The sequence below is a fragment of the Anser cygnoides genome, chromosome 11, assembly GCF_040182565.1.
Source record: "Anser cygnoides isolate HZ-2024a breed goose chromosome 11, Taihu_goose_T2T_genome, whole genome shotgun sequence".
Lineage (NCBI taxonomy): Eukaryota > Metazoa > Chordata > Aves > Anseriformes > Anatidae > Anser > Anser cygnoides.
Window position 1 is genome coordinate 2,448,920 of NC_089883.1, and position 19,333 is coordinate 2,468,252.

At 39.6% G+C, this 19,333-nt stretch overlaps 2 protein-coding genes across 8 annotated transcripts in view; one reads left to right on the top strand and one right to left on the bottom strand.

The window, feature by feature from the left end:
* Positions 1-150: 150 nt before the first annotated feature.
* Positions 151-15,532, bottom strand: DIS3L (DIS3 like exosome 3'-5' exoribonuclease). The gene is made up of 17 exons (XM_048076271.2): positions 15,329-15,532; positions 13,002-13,155; positions 12,078-12,206; positions 11,302-11,437; positions 10,109-10,285; positions 9,394-9,472; positions 8,272-8,451; positions 7,544-7,713; positions 6,578-6,739; positions 5,615-5,862; positions 4,951-5,043; positions 2,898-3,431; positions 2,332-2,486; positions 2,049-2,224; positions 1,553-1,698; positions 822-996; positions 151-746 (listed from the first exon to the last, which is right to left on the bottom strand). The coding sequence occupies exons 1-17, from the start codon at positions 15,456-15,458 to the stop codon at positions 435-437; spliced, it is 3,156 nt and encodes a 1,051-aa protein (XP_047932228.2). The 5' UTR covers positions 15,459-15,532; the 3' UTR covers positions 151-434.
* Positions 15,533-15,631: 99 nt separating this feature from the next.
* Positions 15,632-19,333, top strand: part of MEGF11 (multiple EGF like domains 11) — a 283,963-nt gene continuing 280,261 nt past the window's right edge. For 2 of the 7 annotated variants that reach the window (XM_013193191.3, XM_013193192.3), the window contains exon 1: positions 15,637-16,366. The gene's annotated coding sequence lies outside the window, so the exon portion shown is untranslated. Of the gene's footprint in view, positions 16,367-19,333 lie in introns of all 7 variants that reach the window. The other 5 variants (XM_048076269.2, XM_013193194.3, XM_013193195.3 and 2 more) reach the window with 5 other exon arrangements.

A 19,333-nucleotide genomic window follows, 5' to 3' on the forward strand; every position in this document is an offset into this window, starting at 1 on the left:
TATGCCAGCTGGAGAACTGCAATTAACAAAGGCTCTAGATTACCATGACTGAGTTCCCTGTTTATATGCTTGTAGTTATGAGTTAAACTTGCTAAACTGTGTTGGAAGAGAATTAACAGCTGCAGTGAGTAGGAAGACATCAGGAAATAATTAGGTTTTAAGAACTTAGTTTATGGAGAACAAGGACAAGTAACTTTTTTTGAATGGCAGTTGAAAGAATTTACCCCACAGTCTTAAATCTAGAAGATGAGATTTAGCATGTATAAAGTCTTTTTAAAAGTCACATGTATTCCTAATCATAAAAATAATTGCTATTTAAAATAGACATTTAGTTTATCTTAAAATCACTCAAATATTTAAATATTGTTTTTTAAAAAACTTAATTGTACAAATTGAATATGAGTAGAACCTCAACAAGCCTGTTAAGTTATAGTTCAAGTTCTGATATCAGCTGAAACATCCAATAGAGCCAAGTCCCTGATCTCCTCCAGCAGCTGGTATAAGCTTGGTCCCTTTGTCTGGCAGTACTCCCGATACTCTTCCTCAATTACTTCAACTTTTGCTTTTTCTTGGGCATTCTGGGCTTTTTCTGCAGACTGGCTGACTTCTTTCACCAAATCAGATTTCACCATGTTGAAATTCTTCTGGGAAACCTCCGTGGCTGAAGTCTGGTACGGTGCATTCCTGATTATTTCAAGCTTGATTGTGTCAGCATGGCAGCGGGAAGTCTGCACAAGTATTTTCACCTTAAAAGCAATTCAACAATTATTTTATTTCTCATCATGCTACTTCCTTTTACATTCTTCAGATTAAATACTCACTGTTATGTGATCAAAAAGGCTTAATGTAACTGATTCCCCAGTGGTTGTAGTGGAAGTAATTTTGTTCTGAAAGCGCTGAAGCGATCCAGGCTTCCACTCGCAGCTTCTATCACCTCGACAAGAGATGACTAAGCCTTCTTTGTTTTTCATATAAGCAGCACCTTTGATTCCATATCTTCAAAAAAAAAAAAACATGAACAGAATCTTGTAAGAATTTCAACCCTTATCGGTTCTCTTACTAATTTTGAAACCAAAGGAGGGCTAGCTAGGATTATAGGAAAGCAACAGAAAGGCATAAGCAGGGTAGCTTGATAATCCTGCTTCAGGAGCACTTAATGTGTATTGTCAAAAAAAAAGTAACCCCGCAGTACATGAAAACAGCATGAGACGGTGAGTGAGGCTTTTCAAAAGCAGTGAAGCAGAAGTAAAAAACAGTCAGTAATCCATTATCTTTGAGCCTGGAATGCCCAGATAATGGAAGAATAGCAGTGTTATGGGTTATTGGAACTGGTTCTCTGTTAAAAATGAGTTACTTAAGGTTCAGCAGCATGAGGGGAGAGGAAAGGGAGAAGAAAACAGAAAAGCAGTCTATGATTTATAAAAAATAGAATAGTGTAATCAGTCAATATTTCCTTTCTTAAGGACCAGAGGTGTCCTTACAGCATTCCAGTAATACTTAGGCTTACTTAGTGTCTTACTTTTAAACTGAGCCCAAACTCTAACGAACTTACCTTGGTACAAAAACAAGCACGCCATTTGTTCGAATTGAGTAGATAACACCATCTGCTACGCAGCGCTCATCTGTTTCTGGGGTTTTGTCTTTGAAGTACATGCACTGGAAGAGTTCAGTAGACTGTTTCTGAGCGTGCTGGGCTGCCTGCGAGCACCCCCCACAAGAAGAGAAGAGAAAACAGCCTACGTAAATACTCTAATAAACTTGTTTGGCTTAGGTCTTTATATTCATTTTTCCATGACTTACTCCCCTACACTCACCCAAAAAACATACATCTGAAAGGAAATTCTGTCTGTGGTAAAGGTGAGTTATGAAGTCATTTTTAGTACTACTCTCAGAAGAAATGTGATATTTAAGTTTAAAAAAATAATAATAAAAAAATAACAATGAAGTGATAGTAGGGCAGTATAGTATCCAAAGGCTGCAGTCAAGACTGTATGCTGCCCGGTGGAATGGACTACCAAACACAGAGACACACACCGTGACCATCTTACCCTGTTCCTGTTATTGATGTGCCTGCACAGTTCCTCAAGATCCTTATTGCTGAGTACTTTATCCTTAACATCTTTAGTTTCCTTCAGAGCGGCTGCCATCAAGAGTCTGTGGACAACTATGTCCGCGTATCTTCTAATTGGAGAAGTAAAATGAGTGTACTTATCTAAAGCGAGTCCTACAAATAAAAAAGGAAGCAGTGAAAAGCAATCAAAGCAATCAACTGCCTCTCCCCAGCAGTTCAGAAATAACATAAATAGTGTAAAAAATAAGGTGACAGGATACCGTAATGATGAAACTCCTCTTCAGAACAAGAGCCGGTTGAGAAGTACAGTGCATTGGACATCGCGTGAGTGGCCATAGATCGCAACAGCTTGTTTACAATTGGATCTAAGGGATCATCTGCTTTATCCAGGGACTCGGCCAATGTTTTGTTAGACCTGTCAAAAAAGTGTTAATTCTGAATAAAGTTACACTGCCCTGATCGTAACAGCCTACACTTAAACTCCTACAACTTGGAGAACCAAGGACTACAGCAAAACCCGCTTTTGTCCGGAATGCAACTTGCTGAGCTGCTCATAAACCCGTTTGTACAGCAGAGCACAACTGGCGGATGGAAGGGGGCTCCCGAACAAAAGGCACTGCTGATGGCCTTCGTGCTCTGGGACCTACCGAAATGATACCTCGATGTGATGAGGCTTACAGCCTTCTCATCGGATCCTGACGTACACATTCATTCTAAATTATTTCAAGTCTTTTAAAATTATTATACTGTACTGTAATGATTACATAGCCAAATAGTTAATTGCTTATCTTTAATTAAAGTGGTTAAGATAAGTAGCAAAAGATACCTTGTGTCTATTGGGAAACCTTTGGCACTGGCACATTCTCGAAGTTCAGTAAAAAACTCCTGTCGTGGTGGAGGATGTTGACGCAACAAAGCTTGATGAGGAAAGTGTTCTGAAATCTTTTTTGCCACCCAGTGGTTGGCAAGAATCATACATTCTGCTACAGTCTCATGCACCTCCAGAGGCTGCTTGGGGATCAGATCGTGAATGTTTTTTTTGTCATCCAGTTGCACTCGGATTTCTACCCCTTCTAGTTCTAGAGCACCACAGCTGTCCCGCTTAGCTCTAACGTGCCGTGCTATGTCAGTGAGTTTTGATATTGCCCAAACCAGTTCATCCAATTTCTTCTTTCTAGTTCTTTCATCCAAGTCTTTCAGTTCCAGGATATCATCAACAACACTCGTGTCTCCATCTAATAATCCCTGTGCTACTTCGTAGACCAGCTTGTACGCAGACCGGATGATGGTTTTATTGTAGCAGACTCTCAGTATCTCATATGATTCTCTTTCTAGTTCCCACAAGACGCTTACAGCATACCTTAAAGAAAAAAATCACAATGCTATAAACAGCTCTGGTTAGCTTCACATTTCAAGCATATCCAACTGTTGCAAATTTACACATTCCATCCTGTGTTGATTTTTTTTTTTACTGGAAACTTTTTTCTTCATGAAACAAACCTGTGTTCAACAATGCCGCTGAATAATGCGCTTAGCTTTCAGTTTTGTGCATCACTTAATAAATGAGGACCAACTACATCAGCAGTATTTTCAATCTAACTGTTGAGCCAGGGTGCACCTTAGACAGAAGGCCAAATCTGTTTTAAAGCACTGATACATTGCAAAAGTTGCCTTTATTCATATTTATTTTATTAGCCAGATGTATCCACTACAATCATATCTGCACCCTGCATATCCTCATTTTCGGCCAGCCAAACAACCCTGTAAATTATATAAAAAAAAAAAAAGAAAAGACAAGTGGGGTACCAGGGTAACAACACATTTGAGAAACAGGACAACAGTAGAAAATGTGACCTTTCACATGGGTACGTGCACCTTTAAGTTGCTGTTAAAATAAAAAGCAAATTGCTAAGGCCATGGGTACACACTATCAGAGGAGATGGTCATTACCTAAGACCGTATTTCAGCTTTTTGTGACTCTCCTACCTTGCTTACAAAAAGTACCAAATACCTCAAAGAGCACAAGCATAAGCAGGTGCTTTGTTAACGTGTCATGTAAGGTAACATTTTTGTGCATTCACAAAGTGTGCACAATCTAACCGAGCAAAAAAAAATTAATGAAAATTTTTCTTTCAGACAACTCAGTGCATCACATGGTGACGCAACTGCTAGCAAAAAGCTGCACAGGCAGTCAATGACTGGGGAAGGCATTGGGGAAGAATAAAACATCCTCCCCTTTCTTAGCTGCAGTACTGAGTTAAGCCCTATAAAACACATCATGGAATTACAGAGTTGGACACTTAACTTTTAGTGTTAACTCGCACTGAAAAAAAGTACTACATGAATAAATTCATGGTAACTGCTGCTGTCTGAAAACCTAAACAGGGCTAACAGAGGTAGGAAACCTGGCTTTTGCCATCAGAATTAGTCTGTCAGTAGTTAATTTCATCCAAGAAAAGATTCAGCAATGATGAAAGAAACATTACAAGAGCTTTTCTAATTGGGCAACAATTGTTGTTGAACAACAATTCATTATTTCAGGAATGCATTTTTCCTGTTTGAAGAAAAAGTCTAACCTCAGTCTTCTCAGTGATTTCATGTTATGGATTGAACCTTGCAGGGATTGCATGTATGTTCAGCTGGATTGTCCTGCTCAAACAAAATGGATATATACATTTTGGCAAGGTAAAGGATTACAAAGCAGTCACCTTACCAAAATACCATAGAATTAGAAGTTATTTTTAAACATACATTATTCTTTCAGTTGAAGATTTAGTAACAATGCAAAACATGCACACAATTAATAAACAGAGAGACTGGCAGCAACAACTAAATTACTTGTAAAAATCTCTTTTGTCAGAAATATCACCAAATCTTACCTATCAACTCCACTAAGAAGAGAACATATGTCAGCACTCAAGACGGCGGGCAGCATATCGTAACGACGATCTGCCAAATAGTAAGTTGTTGCCCTGAAGAATAAAACACAGTCACTGTTCTTCTCACAATGACTCTTTGGTGTTTATCTCCCAAAAAGTTTGCAAAATAACTACGGCGTCAGCAAAACGTAACACACAGTATGATTTTAGAAGGCTGTTCTTAAGGTTATTCTTACCCAACACACACATGTGGTACTGAAATTATTCAAACGACTATTTGTATAAGCACAAGCCTAAGTTTGCCTTCCTCTGTATCTCCAACTTGCAATAAAGGCAGAGCTAGGACTGTACAAAATAAGCTCAGCTCAGAAGAGGTCATTTAATGGCTATACAAACATCTCTGCTGGCCATTAAGTTTACATTTCTTTGTATCTACAGAGATACAATATTTCGTTGTATCTACAGAGAACAATACATTTCATAAAGTGATCCAGTGGTCTGAGTTCAAAACAGTGGTAATAACAGAAAAAAGTATGGAATATAAGGTTAAATGTTAAAAACAAGAACTCTTCCAAAAGAATTAACAGAACTTCTCAATGTTTCCTTAGGAGAGCATTACAAACTTCCAGGCTCCATACATTTTTAATTTTAGAAAATACATTACCTTGCTCTTGCCTCAACATCAGTGTAAGAATCCGCTGCCACAAAGTAGGTTACGTCTGCAATGTGGACACCTAGCTCTAGATTCCCATTAGGCAGAGTTCTAACGGATAGCGCGTCATCAACATCCTCACAGCCTTTCGGGTCAATGCTGAATATCAAATGTGTATCCCTCAAGTTGAGACGTTTTTTTTCCTCTTCTGGATTCACCTTCCATGGATTCTTTGAAGAACTCATGGGCATTTCACTCATCTGCACAAAAACAGTGATGAACATACAGTTATATCTTTCCTACAAAAAGAAGCCAACAAATTAATTAGCTCTTTCTTTTGTAATCCATTGATAGTTCTGTGTTGGTGTACTTTTCCATCCCTGACAAATTCTTTCCTTGCATTTTCCACATCAGTCTACTACATTTACTTTCCAGAAAGTATGAAAGAGAATCTGAAAGAATGCTACACATATTATTATCAACTGCTATTACTGTAGTGATATTGCAGCACTGGCCAGCATCAACACTGTATATTGTTTCTTACATTCTTTTTATTTTCTTCAATAATTTTTAGGTAAAATCAAAATACTTCCCTGTGAGAGCTGTTTCCCACCCTGGTTGAGGACAAAAAGGATTTAAAGCAATGATTTCAACCGGTCTTGGCCTTTAGGATCAGCACTATAAACACATATAAAGACAATAATATCTTAACAGTCTTCATCTAATTAGATGTAAGAGTTTGTAATTTCCTCCTCATAGTGAACAGATTATCTTCAAATCATTCTTGACTTGAAAATTCTTAGCATCTCTAGAACCACTGATATCCACAAGTAATTCCAGAAAAATACTCTAAAAATAGTTTTCAGTTTTCAAAAGACTGTTGGCAATATGCTCAGCTGTAAGAGGGCCCCCCTCTTTGAGGAACAAGAGCCTAGAAATGAACAGAAAAGAATGTACCTAATCATAAAGACTAACCTGGATTTCTGAGAAAGGGGCTATAGAAATGCTGTTCTCCACCAGAATAGCTGCAATTTCCCCTTCGAGATCTCCAATTCTTCCTAAAACCCTCACAAAGTGTCCATTTGGATACACAGAATTTGATTCCCAAGAATCAATGCGCACAACAACTCTGTACTCCTGCAGCAAGACAATTCTTCTGTTAAAACAGCAATCTGCTCCTGACAAGCAATCAACATAAACATTCTTCAGAGGCAAACATAGCAATCCAAAGAGACTAGCAACTCTAAGAACTTTTCAGAAAGGAAAAATAAACCCACGATCAGAAGCTTACTGAGAATTACATTTATTTCCCAGTAAATGACTCATTTGGGGTCATTATATAAAGAATCTCTAACTTGAAGTAAATAAATACTTTTTTTTTAAAAAAAAAAAAGACAAAACCACGATGTAAACAAGTATTCCTATGCCACAGAAAACAATTGGAATTTACAGCCCATTTACAGCAGCTAGGAATGAACAAAGCCACGATTCTTGCTGCAGGAATGGCTGGCCAATCATAATAATTCATTAGCAATTTGTTGAAAAGCTCCCCTTCGTACTTTCACCAGTTATATACAGTCATAGAGCCAATAAGGCTGCAAGGGCTATTGCATTTCAGACCCCTAATATGACCCTGAATTTATCAGGAAACAAAACAAAACAAACAAAGCCACAAAAATACACAAAGCGAGCAGCGTACACATGCTCAGGGTGCCTGGACTGTGGTACATCCAGAACTACGATACGCTTTATTACCTGAAGGTTACAGTTCTGACAGGAATTGAACAAATTTCTTCATGTTGAACTGTGTCCTGCTTCCACAAACTTAACTTGATTAATAGTTCTCTACCTGTCTTTTTGCCTTGAAAACATCATGAGAGCATATAACACCCAGGCAATTTTGTAGGAATACAGAACAGAGAAACGCTTCTGCCAAATTACCTGTAGTGCTTCAGCTTGCTGGGTACTGATCCGGATTTTGGGAATTCTGTAGTCCCAAGGTGTAACAAGGATTTTCTGAGCATTTCTGCCCTGGGACTGGCTTTCTTCTTTAGAAGGGAAAGTGACCACGTAATCTCTCCAGTTCTTTTGAATGATTCCAACAACTTTACCTTTTAATAAGGGACATTGTTGGCAGTACATTAAAGAGTTAAACAGGGACATGAAAGGAAACACGAGAGAGGTATAGAAGACCCATTGCTTTGTAATATGAACTAATATTTCCACAAATCTGTATTATAATTGTTAACAACTTATATTATGCAGGAAACAATACAAGTTTGTAATAAATTATCATTGGCACATCCAGCTTTTTTGAGCTTTTACTTTGAGCTTTACTTTTACTTTTGAGCTTTTTACTGTGGATACTAACGGAGACTAACTCATTGTATAGATTTAAATTGATATAGCACTTAAATGATTCAGTGAGATTCTCACTACTACTAAAACGTGTCTATGTCTAGTAAAAAATACAGAAAAGATTTACTAGCAAAGACCAAAATTAAATAGTATTTTCTGGCAGGAAGAGAACTAATCTCGAACTTTTAACTCTGACCTCAGCACACTCATAAGATGCAGGAAAGGGACTATAAAATGAAGACTACAATACAGATCAGACCAGAAAAGTGAGGTAATCTTAATAAAATATTGTATCATTCTATCTACTTTACCTGTGGGCATAGGATCACCAGTGGTGTCAGCAGGTGCTTTATCCTCCGTCTCATTTTCACAAAGGGCAACAATCCTTCCTTTCCATTCTTGCAAAGGCAGTAACTCTACAGCTACCACATCACCGTGGATTGCACGATTTCGAGCTCTGGCCCCATAAATAAGGATGTCACTTTGAAGGTCTAAATTTAAAATAAAAAGAAATACAACTAGGAACTACTAAAAACTTCAAGTCCCTTCACTGCCCTTGGCAGCATTCCACTGAATTAAGTTTATAGAAAAGGATATTTGCAGTACTTCCAAAAGGACTATTGGCAAGTAATTAATATTGCACAAAAATTAAAACCTTTCCCTCATTTTTTTAAAAGGAGACATATTAAGCAATTCTTTAAGAGAACTCTTACATAAAAAGCACCATAGGCTAGGATGTTATCATTGTTCTTAGGAAGCAGTTTTAAAAACACACAGCACAGTTAAATTGTGGAAACCACTGCCACAGAGTTTTTAAAAAATGGTTTGTATATTGAACACTGGTTTAGCTGTTAGGTCTGTCAGAGGAACATTTGAAAGTACTTACTAGTGAAACCTGATACAAAATACCTGTGCAAGCCAAATGTGCTGTTCCCTCAAAGGTGTTAATTACTAAATCTTACCAGAAAGACAATACCGGTGTTCTTACCTGATCCTAAAACCATTTTTCCTATCACATTCACAATGACCAGCTCCCTAATCCTGCCAACATCTCTGCAAACACTTATTTCAACCAAATGAGCGGTCATACGAAGTTTGAGCAAGCACAAATAAAACAATTTGCATCAATATTTAACTTCAGAAAAAGTCTAGAGAAACTGATTAGTAGGACAGGAGTCCAAAACACAGCCAAAGGTACTAAGAATGCGGAAGGAGGATATACAGGGTATGGTCTTCTCAGGAGGTCCAGTCTCTGGGGTTATCTCCAGCCTCCTTTCTGGCCCATAAAAGGAAAAAAAATAAGCATCGCAGTATCTTAGCTTTCATCTTGATTAAGAACTGAACAGCTATAGATATATGGTGACGTGGATTCACGTAAAAAGCACAGAGAGCATCAGGAAGTCATTGAACACATCCTCTCATCATCTTTTCACCTGTTTCTTTGCTGCCAAATCCCTGAAGTCGAACAAAAGCTTCCAATTGTGCTCGATGCTTATTGACGTTCAGAGTACCCTAAAAGTAATAACCCAATAAACAGAATGAAATAGTCACGTCCCTAAATTGCAAACTTTAAAGTATACATTTTTGTTCTTACAACGATTTTTAGATAAATTGGCTGTTTTCATTGATATTTAGGTTATGTTGAACAGGACTGTACTCTCTACAGGGAAAGAATGTACAATGCAGACGTTTAAGCACTCACTTCTGTAAAGGAATGGTAAGTTCTTTTAAATGCTCAATTTAACTGTAAGGCAGTAAAGGTCATTTTATTCAAAGCATAGGCAGTGTAAGATTACTTTTGTTGCCTGCCCTAATATTGAATTTCCAAATCTCAAGTAAAAAAAAAAACTCAAGTCTATCTGTTCACATTCTGTTTTCACCTCACTAGTTAAATAGTCAAGCAAGGAACAAATTACTACCTCTAATTCTTTAAATTATTTTTTAAGTGAAGCCCACCAACAATTAAGGCCCTGAACAGCCATAAAATTGTAAATTAACTTCACTGAGATATAGACTGTGTGCAAATGAAGTAAGAAATGCTGCCCTTGTACAGCATTATCTGTATTTGAGAATTAGATACAGTTGTTCCATATCACACATGGCACAAGTCTGCATCTTTCTGTGTATAATCTCTAAATAGCAACTGACCTGTATATATCTTCCAGATTTTATCCCAGCCTCCAATATTTCCATGGGTAAGTGCTCAGGATATTCTTTTCCGTTGTTTTCTTGGCTTTCAGTCTCCCGTTCATGCCGAGCTTGAAGTATAGAGTCAAAGAGTTCATGGGCAGCCTTTAAGTCAGGCCAAAAGTTATCCAAGTAATTCTGTATGCACATACATTAACAAACAAGAAAGGATTTAGAGGTCGCTGTTATTTTAATAATGCTTCATTTGAAAAGCCTATTATACAAAAGAGCTTCCTCGTGCACTCATGAGCTGTCTAGTGCTCGGTAACACATGCTCAGATTGCATTTCCAAATGGCAGTGATGTGTCTGCTCTAAATACCACAGATCTGTTCCAGATTCACCCTAAGTCATTTGGTAAATATAACAAAAGAGATATGACTGTTAGGAAAACATCCTAAACTAGAGATTCTCAAACTTCTACTAGCAATATACCCCATCCAAGCTACATAATTCTTGTAAAGTGCCACAGCAAAATCATCAAACTGGCAACCCACTATTATTTGTATGCATTTTGTATGATTCTCTGTACTACATTTGAACCATAGTCATAGGAACAATTTGAGCATAGTCATTTTTATACAAATTTGAAGTAAATCTGGTTGGTTTTACTTAATATCCTATCATGACCAAACGTAAACATCCTATCCATGTATCCAGCTGAATACAAGCAGTATCAGAGATCAACAACTAAATGACAAATCAATTATCTTCTCATGCATCAGTGTATCCTATATAGTCAAGGCTAACACACACTGTCAGAATAATGCTGATGGATATTTTGGCTACTTCTGTTTACAGAATGCTTGCACTACAGATTTAGATATCTGGCTGAGGTAACCTATTATTGGTCACAGTGCCAAATTCTTTAAAAACAAGGAAAACAATGAAAAGGGCTCCTAAGAAGGATGATCTGTATCTTTAAAGCTGCTGTTTTTCTTTTCAGTTCTCTGCTTTGCTCACTCACCATTTTTAATCACATTCCCATGACAGTCATCTTTGCTTTCTTTGAGAAATGAAGTCATGAGTTAGCATTGTAGTATTTTTACATGTAAACTCTGAAATGATTTGCACTATACTTTGGGCTTTAAAGTACTTGCTTTGTCATTTTGATGAAGCACCAAGGCAACCTTCTTCTATTTTCCTGGCATGTTACCTTGAAGGAAATCACAAACACTCCTTCTGTTTCATTTCCGTACTGCCTGATAGCATCTTCATCTTCTGTTACCATAACAACTGGCATCTGACCCAAGCAGTGATTATAATACCAGACTGCTGCATTGTAAATACTCCTAGAAAAGCAAAGTTTGAAATAAGACTCCTGGCATATCTCATTTGCTACTTGCAAGACATTTGCAGACTTTGTATAAATGGGATTTTGGTTTTACACTTTATTTCTGAGATACATACAACAAGCTACATAAACTTTATACCCTCAAAAACTTATGTGCCACACAGGAGCACTGAGAGGACAGAAAAAGAAAGTGCTTCCTCCCCAGTACATTTCTATGTGCCCCAGCTGCAACATCATGTATTATTCCTCTGAATGAAAGCTTGTAAAAATCTAGTTGGAACTGTCAGGAGTCCAGCTCTGTGGAGTTTGTAGGCTATGAGACACTACATCTAACGGGATCTACAGTGATCTATTTATTATGCTAAAGCATCCTTTAAAACGGTTGTCCAACTTTAAAATGATCAATGCTTTTTGTTTTAGCATTATTGCATTTAATTAACGTGTCTGTTTTCCTCTGAAAACAACGTTGAAACTTTCTTAATCACAAAAGGCCATTCTAGACTTTTAGAATTGTTGTGAACTGTTCCAGAGCTAAGCAGAGGAAGAGTATGAACTCTTACATATCCAGTGTCTACTAATATTTCTAAATACAACGTCATGATGTTATTCAGTGTAGAACTATGCAAGTTAAAGCAAACCTGGTCTGCCATTTCTCCATCGATTCTCCCTTCTCTCTTGGCCGGTAAGAATGCTGGTGGAATTCATTAGCAAACACTGTACAGTCATGACGGGCATCCTTCACCAGATTTCGCAACTTGTTGTACTGTCTGGAATACAAAAAAAGATCAATATAACATTATCAAAAGAAAGCACAGGAGTATTTTAATTCTAGCTCAAAATACAGCTGAAAAACTCAAGGAAAATTACTATAATGCACAAAGAAATGCATTTATTAAATTCTGCCATTGACAATAAAACTTAAAAAATCATCTGTAAGCAAGCTTTTCTAATTTTCATTATGAATGCTTCTGATTTTTAAACATAGTTGTTTTCCAATGAGCCCCGCAAAACATCGTAAATGTTCAGGAACTTATTTTATTATTTCTGGGACGAGACATATTTTTTCAAAGATGTTTATGCTTTATTAATCCCAGAAGACCTTGATAGCAAACTGCACTCTCATATGCTACGGCAATATGGTTCGTGTCTGATAAGGTAAGTACCATGTACTAGTATTACTTGCTCCTCAAAGACAAGTGCTCAATCTGTAATACAGCAGGAACAAAACCACATGCATAATTTAGTTGTTGCATACAATACATCATTACTGCAAATTCTCCTTAATTCCTGTAACAAGCCATCTGATCAGTTCCTAATGTTACAGGTTTAATATTAATATTCACTATTAAGTGAAAAATATGCCAGGCATTGATGCCTACGGATCACAAAGGATCACAGTTCTTTCTCTTCTGTAAAATCATATTAAGACACTTGAAAGACCTAATAACAATTTAAGCACAGCATTTTGCTGACTTTGGGTAGCTATGCTTAAATATATATTTTACAAACTTAACATGTTACTTCAATCTATATTAAAAAATGAGTTATTATAGGATAAGTACCTGCGACCTTTTTGATGTTGCACAGCTTGGCATGCTGTTTGCATGAAAATAATACCTTTCAGCTCCGGAAACTCAAGAATCTCAAGGTAATCTTGAACAACCTTCCAGTCTGGGACAACGTAATGAGTCACATCATCCGATAACAATTTGCCATCTAAAATACAATTCAGAGGTTAAAGGTTTAAACTTTCAGTTGCAATATTGCTCTCTTAAAAACACCTTCAAATGCCAGGACATTAGAGTTGTGTATCTTCAAAGGTATACATATGTATTTTTCTGATGAACAAAGTTATAATGACTACTATGGTGCAATTCTGTGGTACAATCTCTACAAATTGTGATGGAGCCCTTTTGCTATCCACGGATGCCAAAATTTAGGATAAATTCTATCCAAATGCGTGAAAAAGATCCAATTCCATTGGGAAAAGCAAGTTACTTGAAGAGTGCAGGTAACATTCCTTCTTTTCCTCTGCTTCCACATGAAGAGAGAGATGATATTTCTACCAGAGAATGGAATTATTCAAAGGGTGTACCACTTTGACAGATCTCTCTATTCAACGCTATCCATTTACAGCAGGCTCTTTTTCTATATCTTCGCATAAAAGAATACAGATAAGAGAAGACATTCTCGAATCTAAACTATTACCATCATTGCCAATTCCCTCTATTAGAGACTCCATCCCTTAGGCATACGCCATCAAAATATCACAACAAATCCCTCATAGATTAAATCTTAAAATGTCCTCCCAAATTAATTAGTTTAACTACTTTAGATATTTCAATGATTATCCACTAAACTTTTAGCTGGCAGGCATTAACTCCTCTGTATTTTTTCTCGGTATCTATTTATCCCTTACAATATTATAGAAACTGAACTGCTGAATTTAGTGCAGGCAAATTATAAAGAATAAAACTATACAGATCTTGACAAGTCTGGTTATTGTCATGAATTTCTTAGAAGCTGTCACAGGACAAACTGTCATCTATTACCTGTTATCACTAGAAGTGTGATTCCAGTAAGCACAATTCTGCATACAGTAACAAGGCTACATCTCACTCCGGAGGTATATAATGGATGATGGCAGAATGCATATAAGAAAGCTAATATTTATTAATAATTCAGAAGAGCGTTAAAAGTGAAATGTCACTCAAAGAGTTATGTGATCTGCTCATGTTAAGCTATCCTTTTCTAACCCATACATCTAGATCAGAATAACTTTTAAGTAGGAACCGCATGCCACTAAAAGTATCTGTAGATGTGATTTATGTAGGCGGTCTCTCACAGCACATAAGGAAAGTCTGATCAGCACAGTGTGTAGAGTCAGGAATAAAAATAAATGTTCTCCTTACCTCTGAGTTACCTGGAATAATTATAAAGGGACATATTCTGACACTCGTGTACAGCACAATTTACATTCAAGCCCAGAAGAGGGAAAGTTAGGCATAGGGAGAGAGCTAAGACTTTTGTCTGATACGTGTCTGTAATTTATCCTTCAGGAATTCAGAACCAAATTCAATACACTCCTCTACAGCACTGAGATCCGTAACAGATCAGTAATTATAACTAGTCCTGACATCCTAGATCACCATAACAAACAATTATGCTTAATTATTTAACAGAAATAACTGCTGATGCAGAATAACAAATGCTTCATGATAACCACTTGGCTGCATTAACAGGTAAGGTACACAACTAACTCACACTATAAATAATATAATATAACACTATAATTTCTGCACCCTGCAGAAATTAACGTACATATAAGAACTTTTTAAAGGCGAAGTGTGAAACATGGGTGTTTCCTGGTACACCTCCACACCCCTTCAGCCTCTACCCCAGCCACCAAGCTGTTGCCAGTCAAATCCCGTATCAGTCCACGTCTCTTTTCAGTTCCTTTCTTCTCCCCTAACACTCCGTTTATTCCTGACTGGTTTTGCCTTGAAGCAGCACTCTCCCCATGCCCCCGAGCTGCTCATTTCCCCACTGCTCCGTGTGCTGCCGCCCCTCACACCAACCCTAAAGCTCAGGAGGGCAGTGGGGGGGCTTTCCAGTTTTTAGAAAACTTCTCCCCTGCCCCATCTCCCCCCTTCCCGCCGCCCTTTTCTCTCCTCAGCCCGCCGCTGCCCCGCCGGTTCCTGTCAGGCCTCGCCGGCGGCGAGCTGAGGCGCCCCGGGACGAGCCGCCCCCAGAGCCGCCTGCCTCAGCACCCCCAGCCCGGCTCCCTCAGCACCCCCAGCCCGGCTCCCTCAGCACCCCCAGCCCGGCTCCCTCAGCCCTCGACCCCCCTGCCCCTTCCTCCCGGAGCCCTCCCCGCCAGCCAGCTCACCGCCGGGGCAGCCTGCCCGGCACAGGGCGCTGCGGCACGGCACGTCGGGCCTCAGGTAGTGCTCCCGCACGACGCGCACCGAGCGGCCCTGCTGGCTCCGCAGCTGCAGCACTTTCTCCGTGCGGAGCATTCCGGCGGAGCCACGGCTCGGCCAGGCCCGGCCCGGTGCTCGGCGGCCGCCTGCGCACGGTGAGAGGGGCGGTGCTGCACAGCGAGGGAGGGACGGAGCGGGGCGGAGGGGAGGGACGGGAAAGCGGCGGGACGGCGGCGGGGGGCGCTGCTGGGACCGGCCTGGGGGGAGCGGTGTGGTGGCGGAGGGTCTGGGATGAGAGAAATGTCTGAGAGGCAGGCGGGAGAGGGCTGAGGGGATCGGGCTGCAGCTGAGGGGAGTTTCGGAGGGACAGGCAGTAAGGAGTTGAGGGGAGATTCTGAGGGGTAGGCGGGAGTGAGCTGAGGGGAAGTTCTGAGGGAGAGGTGTGAAAAAACTGAGGGGAATTTCTGAGGAATAGGTAGGAGTGAGTTGAAGGAGCTGGGGCTTAAGCCCAGGGAAGTTTTGAGGGGCAGGCAGGAGCGAGCTGAGGGAGTTTGTGAGGGGCAGGTAGTGAGGAGCTGGGGGAGTTTCTGAGGGACAGGCAGTAAGGAGTTGAGGGGAGATTCTGAGGGGTAGGCGGGAGTGAGCTGAGGGGAAGTTCTGAGGGAGAGATGTGAAAAAGCTGAGGGGAATTTCTGAGGAATAGGTAGGAGTGAGTTGAAGGAACTGGGGCTTAAGCCCAGGGAAGTTTTGAGGGACAGGCAGGAGCGAGCTGAGGGAGTTTGTGAGGGACAGGTAGTAAGGAGCTAAGGGAGTCTGTGAGGGGCAGGCTGGAGCAAGCTGAGGGGAAATTCTGAGGGAGAGGGGTCTGGAGGCACTGGGAGACTGGAAAGGCTCCAGAGAAGAACAAGAAGAGGTTATCTTGCTACGCTAAACTGTAGTCCTGCATAAATGCACGTGTGTGAACCTCCATGGCCGTTCGTGGCATCTCCCAGGAGCAGCCCCAGGTCTGTGAGCTGGGGAAGGTGGCTGGGGTGAGCGAGGGGTGCAGGCAAGCCCTAATGTCAAATGATTTACAGTAGGCACCGATGTTGTTCCTCACGTTTACAGAGGGAAGATGATGGCAATGAAAGATTAATTCTTGCTCAAGATGAAACAAAAGCAGGGGAGGGTCATGAGTGTAACACAGTGTTTCAGGGTCCCAGTCAGTGCTCCTTAAATAAGGCTGTGATGCAGATAGTATGGCATTTTGGGGATGATTTTGACAATAAAGAAGCATTAATACGTTTTCAGAAATGCCTACATCGTAACCTTATTTGAACGGAATACATGGTGCAAACTGTTTGTCCTTACGAGGAAAAAAGACTGGGAAAGAGCCAAGGCAGTATGTCACTGTATGTTCCTGTTTATTCTACTTGCTTATTTTTCACATATTTTATAAAATGTGTATCTCCAATGACTAATACTTCTGAGTAACCAATTGGTGCCAGTAAATGGAAGTACCATCTGTAAGAAACTGATTTGTAGAAGCCAAGTTCTCAAACATATGAGGAGGAGGAGGTGTTATAACTTAGTGAGAGACGACTGAAGTGCGGACTTGGTTTTGGTAGTCTAGATGATTTTAGATGCGTTATGTAAGCAGGACGTGAGAGGAAAGGGGAAATGGAGACCAAAATGATGGAGCTCTTCTTCAGTAGGAACAAAGATGGGGTAGCCAGTGGTGACAGAAAGGGGAAGAAAAAGACAACATTTTGGGGAAAGATAGTGAATTCAATTTGAAATGCAGTGGGTGCTGCCTGCTGTGACAGTGAAGAACGCACATCCATGTGCCTACTCTGTGTCATTCAGTGACTGCAATAGAAGTAAGGTTAATTAAATGAAAGTGACTGAGATCACTTCTCTAATTTGTTCACCATTTCACAGAGAAAAATATAAGACCTCTGGGCTAAGTTCATGCACTGCTGATACTGCTGAGGAGCTGCATGCTTATTTCTAATATACCAGTTAGACAATTTTTTAAAGTTTGTTTCCCTCCTCCCTTCCTTCTTCTTTTGGAGAGCAACCTCTTAGAAGTAAAAGTCAGTCTAAGGTTGAGTCACTAAAGGTAAGAGAGATGTTTACACTTCATCTGAGTTTGTCCTAATGAGGTCAGAGTCAAACTTCTGTGCTGATCTGGTAATTGATTTTATACATGGCAAGAAGTTTGCGCAGGGAGAACCAGAACTAACAGGATAACAGGAGCATCCTTAATTGTTTTGAAATAAAAGCTGCTAAAGAGTTCAAAATAATAGAATCAGAAGATCTCAATAAATGTCAAAGAGTGAAGGTGGAATGCAGCACAGCTGCAGACCAGCGAGACATACATTTTTTTCATAGTTTTCCTTTAAGTGCTTGAGAAACAAAACATGGCAGAGCAGATCCAAAGAGAGCAGTATAAATATTTCTTTCTTCTCATAGAGTATGCCTTACTTCATACAGTGCTCCCCTGGATAACAGTAGTAAATACTAGAAAAGCTTTTATTTTATGAGTGAGAGAAGTCCTTTAAAGTTCAATTACATGTTTGTTCTTGCCTATGTTGGGAACTGTGAGCCTCTCAGGAGGTCTCTCCCTGCTTGGAAAAACATGTCAGGAGAAGCAGTGCAGAATTTCAATGTGGTACCTTTTGAAAGAAGTTGCTCGGTGTTTTGGCAAAGAAATGTGTCGGGTCATTGGAGAATACCAGCTTTTGGCTCAGGTTTCCCAAGCTCGAAGCATGACTCATCTTACAGATGGCTGACAACAATATGACCTAGGAAACTAATTTTGAGCACAGAAGTAAAACAGTTTATTGTGTAGGTTATTAGGTGTCTATATGGGGAAATGGAACATGTACAAGGCAAGAGCAAGTATTCACACACAGGTGTGATATATTGTTGGCTGTTAAATGTAATGCCATTCCACTTGCTTACCAGTATTTGTCAGTTGGCACCACACAGGTGAACATTTTTGATGTACCTCACTCCTCCTGTCCTGGCAAAGCAACTGCTGGGTTTTCTTCTTGCAAAGGGACTTGTTCCTCAGCTTTGTAAAACCTGTGACTATACGATACTAACTCCCTCCCTCCCTTCCCCATCTTATGAGCTAGGCTACATAGCTAAATGGGGATACATCAGCCAAATTTGTGTTTATATTTAAGATGGCGACAGAGAAATATATAAAAATGCATATAGCAAATTATGGTCAGCTACTGTGCCTATAAACACAGCTCTGTCGTAGACAGCCTAATGGTGGGGTTACGTAAGCTATGAGGTCTGATACAGGCTGACAAAAAATGGTGAAGTGACAAGAAGGAGAGTCAGGGTATTAAAGTCCAGGATTCACACATTTCTGGAATCAATAGTAATCTTATATTTTCTTTTGAAAAAGACTTTTTTTCTCTCCAAGAACTCCCATCACCTGGGTAGTGGATGCAAGATTTGATTGTCTTATAGTATACCTTTGAAGTTGGTTCTTCCATTTTTAAAGCAATTTTGAAGCAACTGGCAGTTCAGTATCTGCTTCTAACTCCTATACAAAACTGAATAAATGCTTTCTTTTCTCTTGGAGATTCTTTCTCCTGGATCGTTGGTTCAGTAAAAGCCAGATATTGTAAAAAGTAGTACCCATATCTGGCCTGAGGATTAGTATGCCACTCCTTGCACTTGCAAAAATGTGTAATACAGTTCTCACCTAGCTGTGCTCTAGATGCCAGTACTTACTGTCTTTTAAGGATTCAGTCTCCTTCACAGAAGTGCTAATAAGAGAAGTTGACTGTTTTCTGAACAAAGACCATATAAAATCAAGATCACTGCCCGTAGCTCTTACATTTGGCTGCACTTCCAAAGTAGAATTCTTTGCCTTCATTTGTGGGAAAGCATATAAAAACTCCCTCCATTTGTTAGCAAAAGTGATAAAATATGCATAAATGTCATAGCTGAAGGTCTGGGAATTTTAT

Excerpts from the sequence above, each read along its gene's own strand:
- DIS3L (XM_048076271.2), bottom strand. The coding sequence starts at position 15,458 with ATGCTCCGCACGGAGAAAGTGCTGCAGCTGCGGAGCCAGCAGGGCCGC. Across the intron at positions 12,207-13,001 it reads CAACATCAAAAAGGTCGCAG|ACAGTACAACAAGTTGCGAA; the intron begins GTACTTATCCTA and ends TTTGTATTCCAG. Across the intron at positions 1,699-2,048 it reads ACATCAATAACAGGAACAGG|GCAGCCCAGCACGCTCAGAA; the intron begins GTAAGATGGTCA and ends GGGTGCTCGCAG.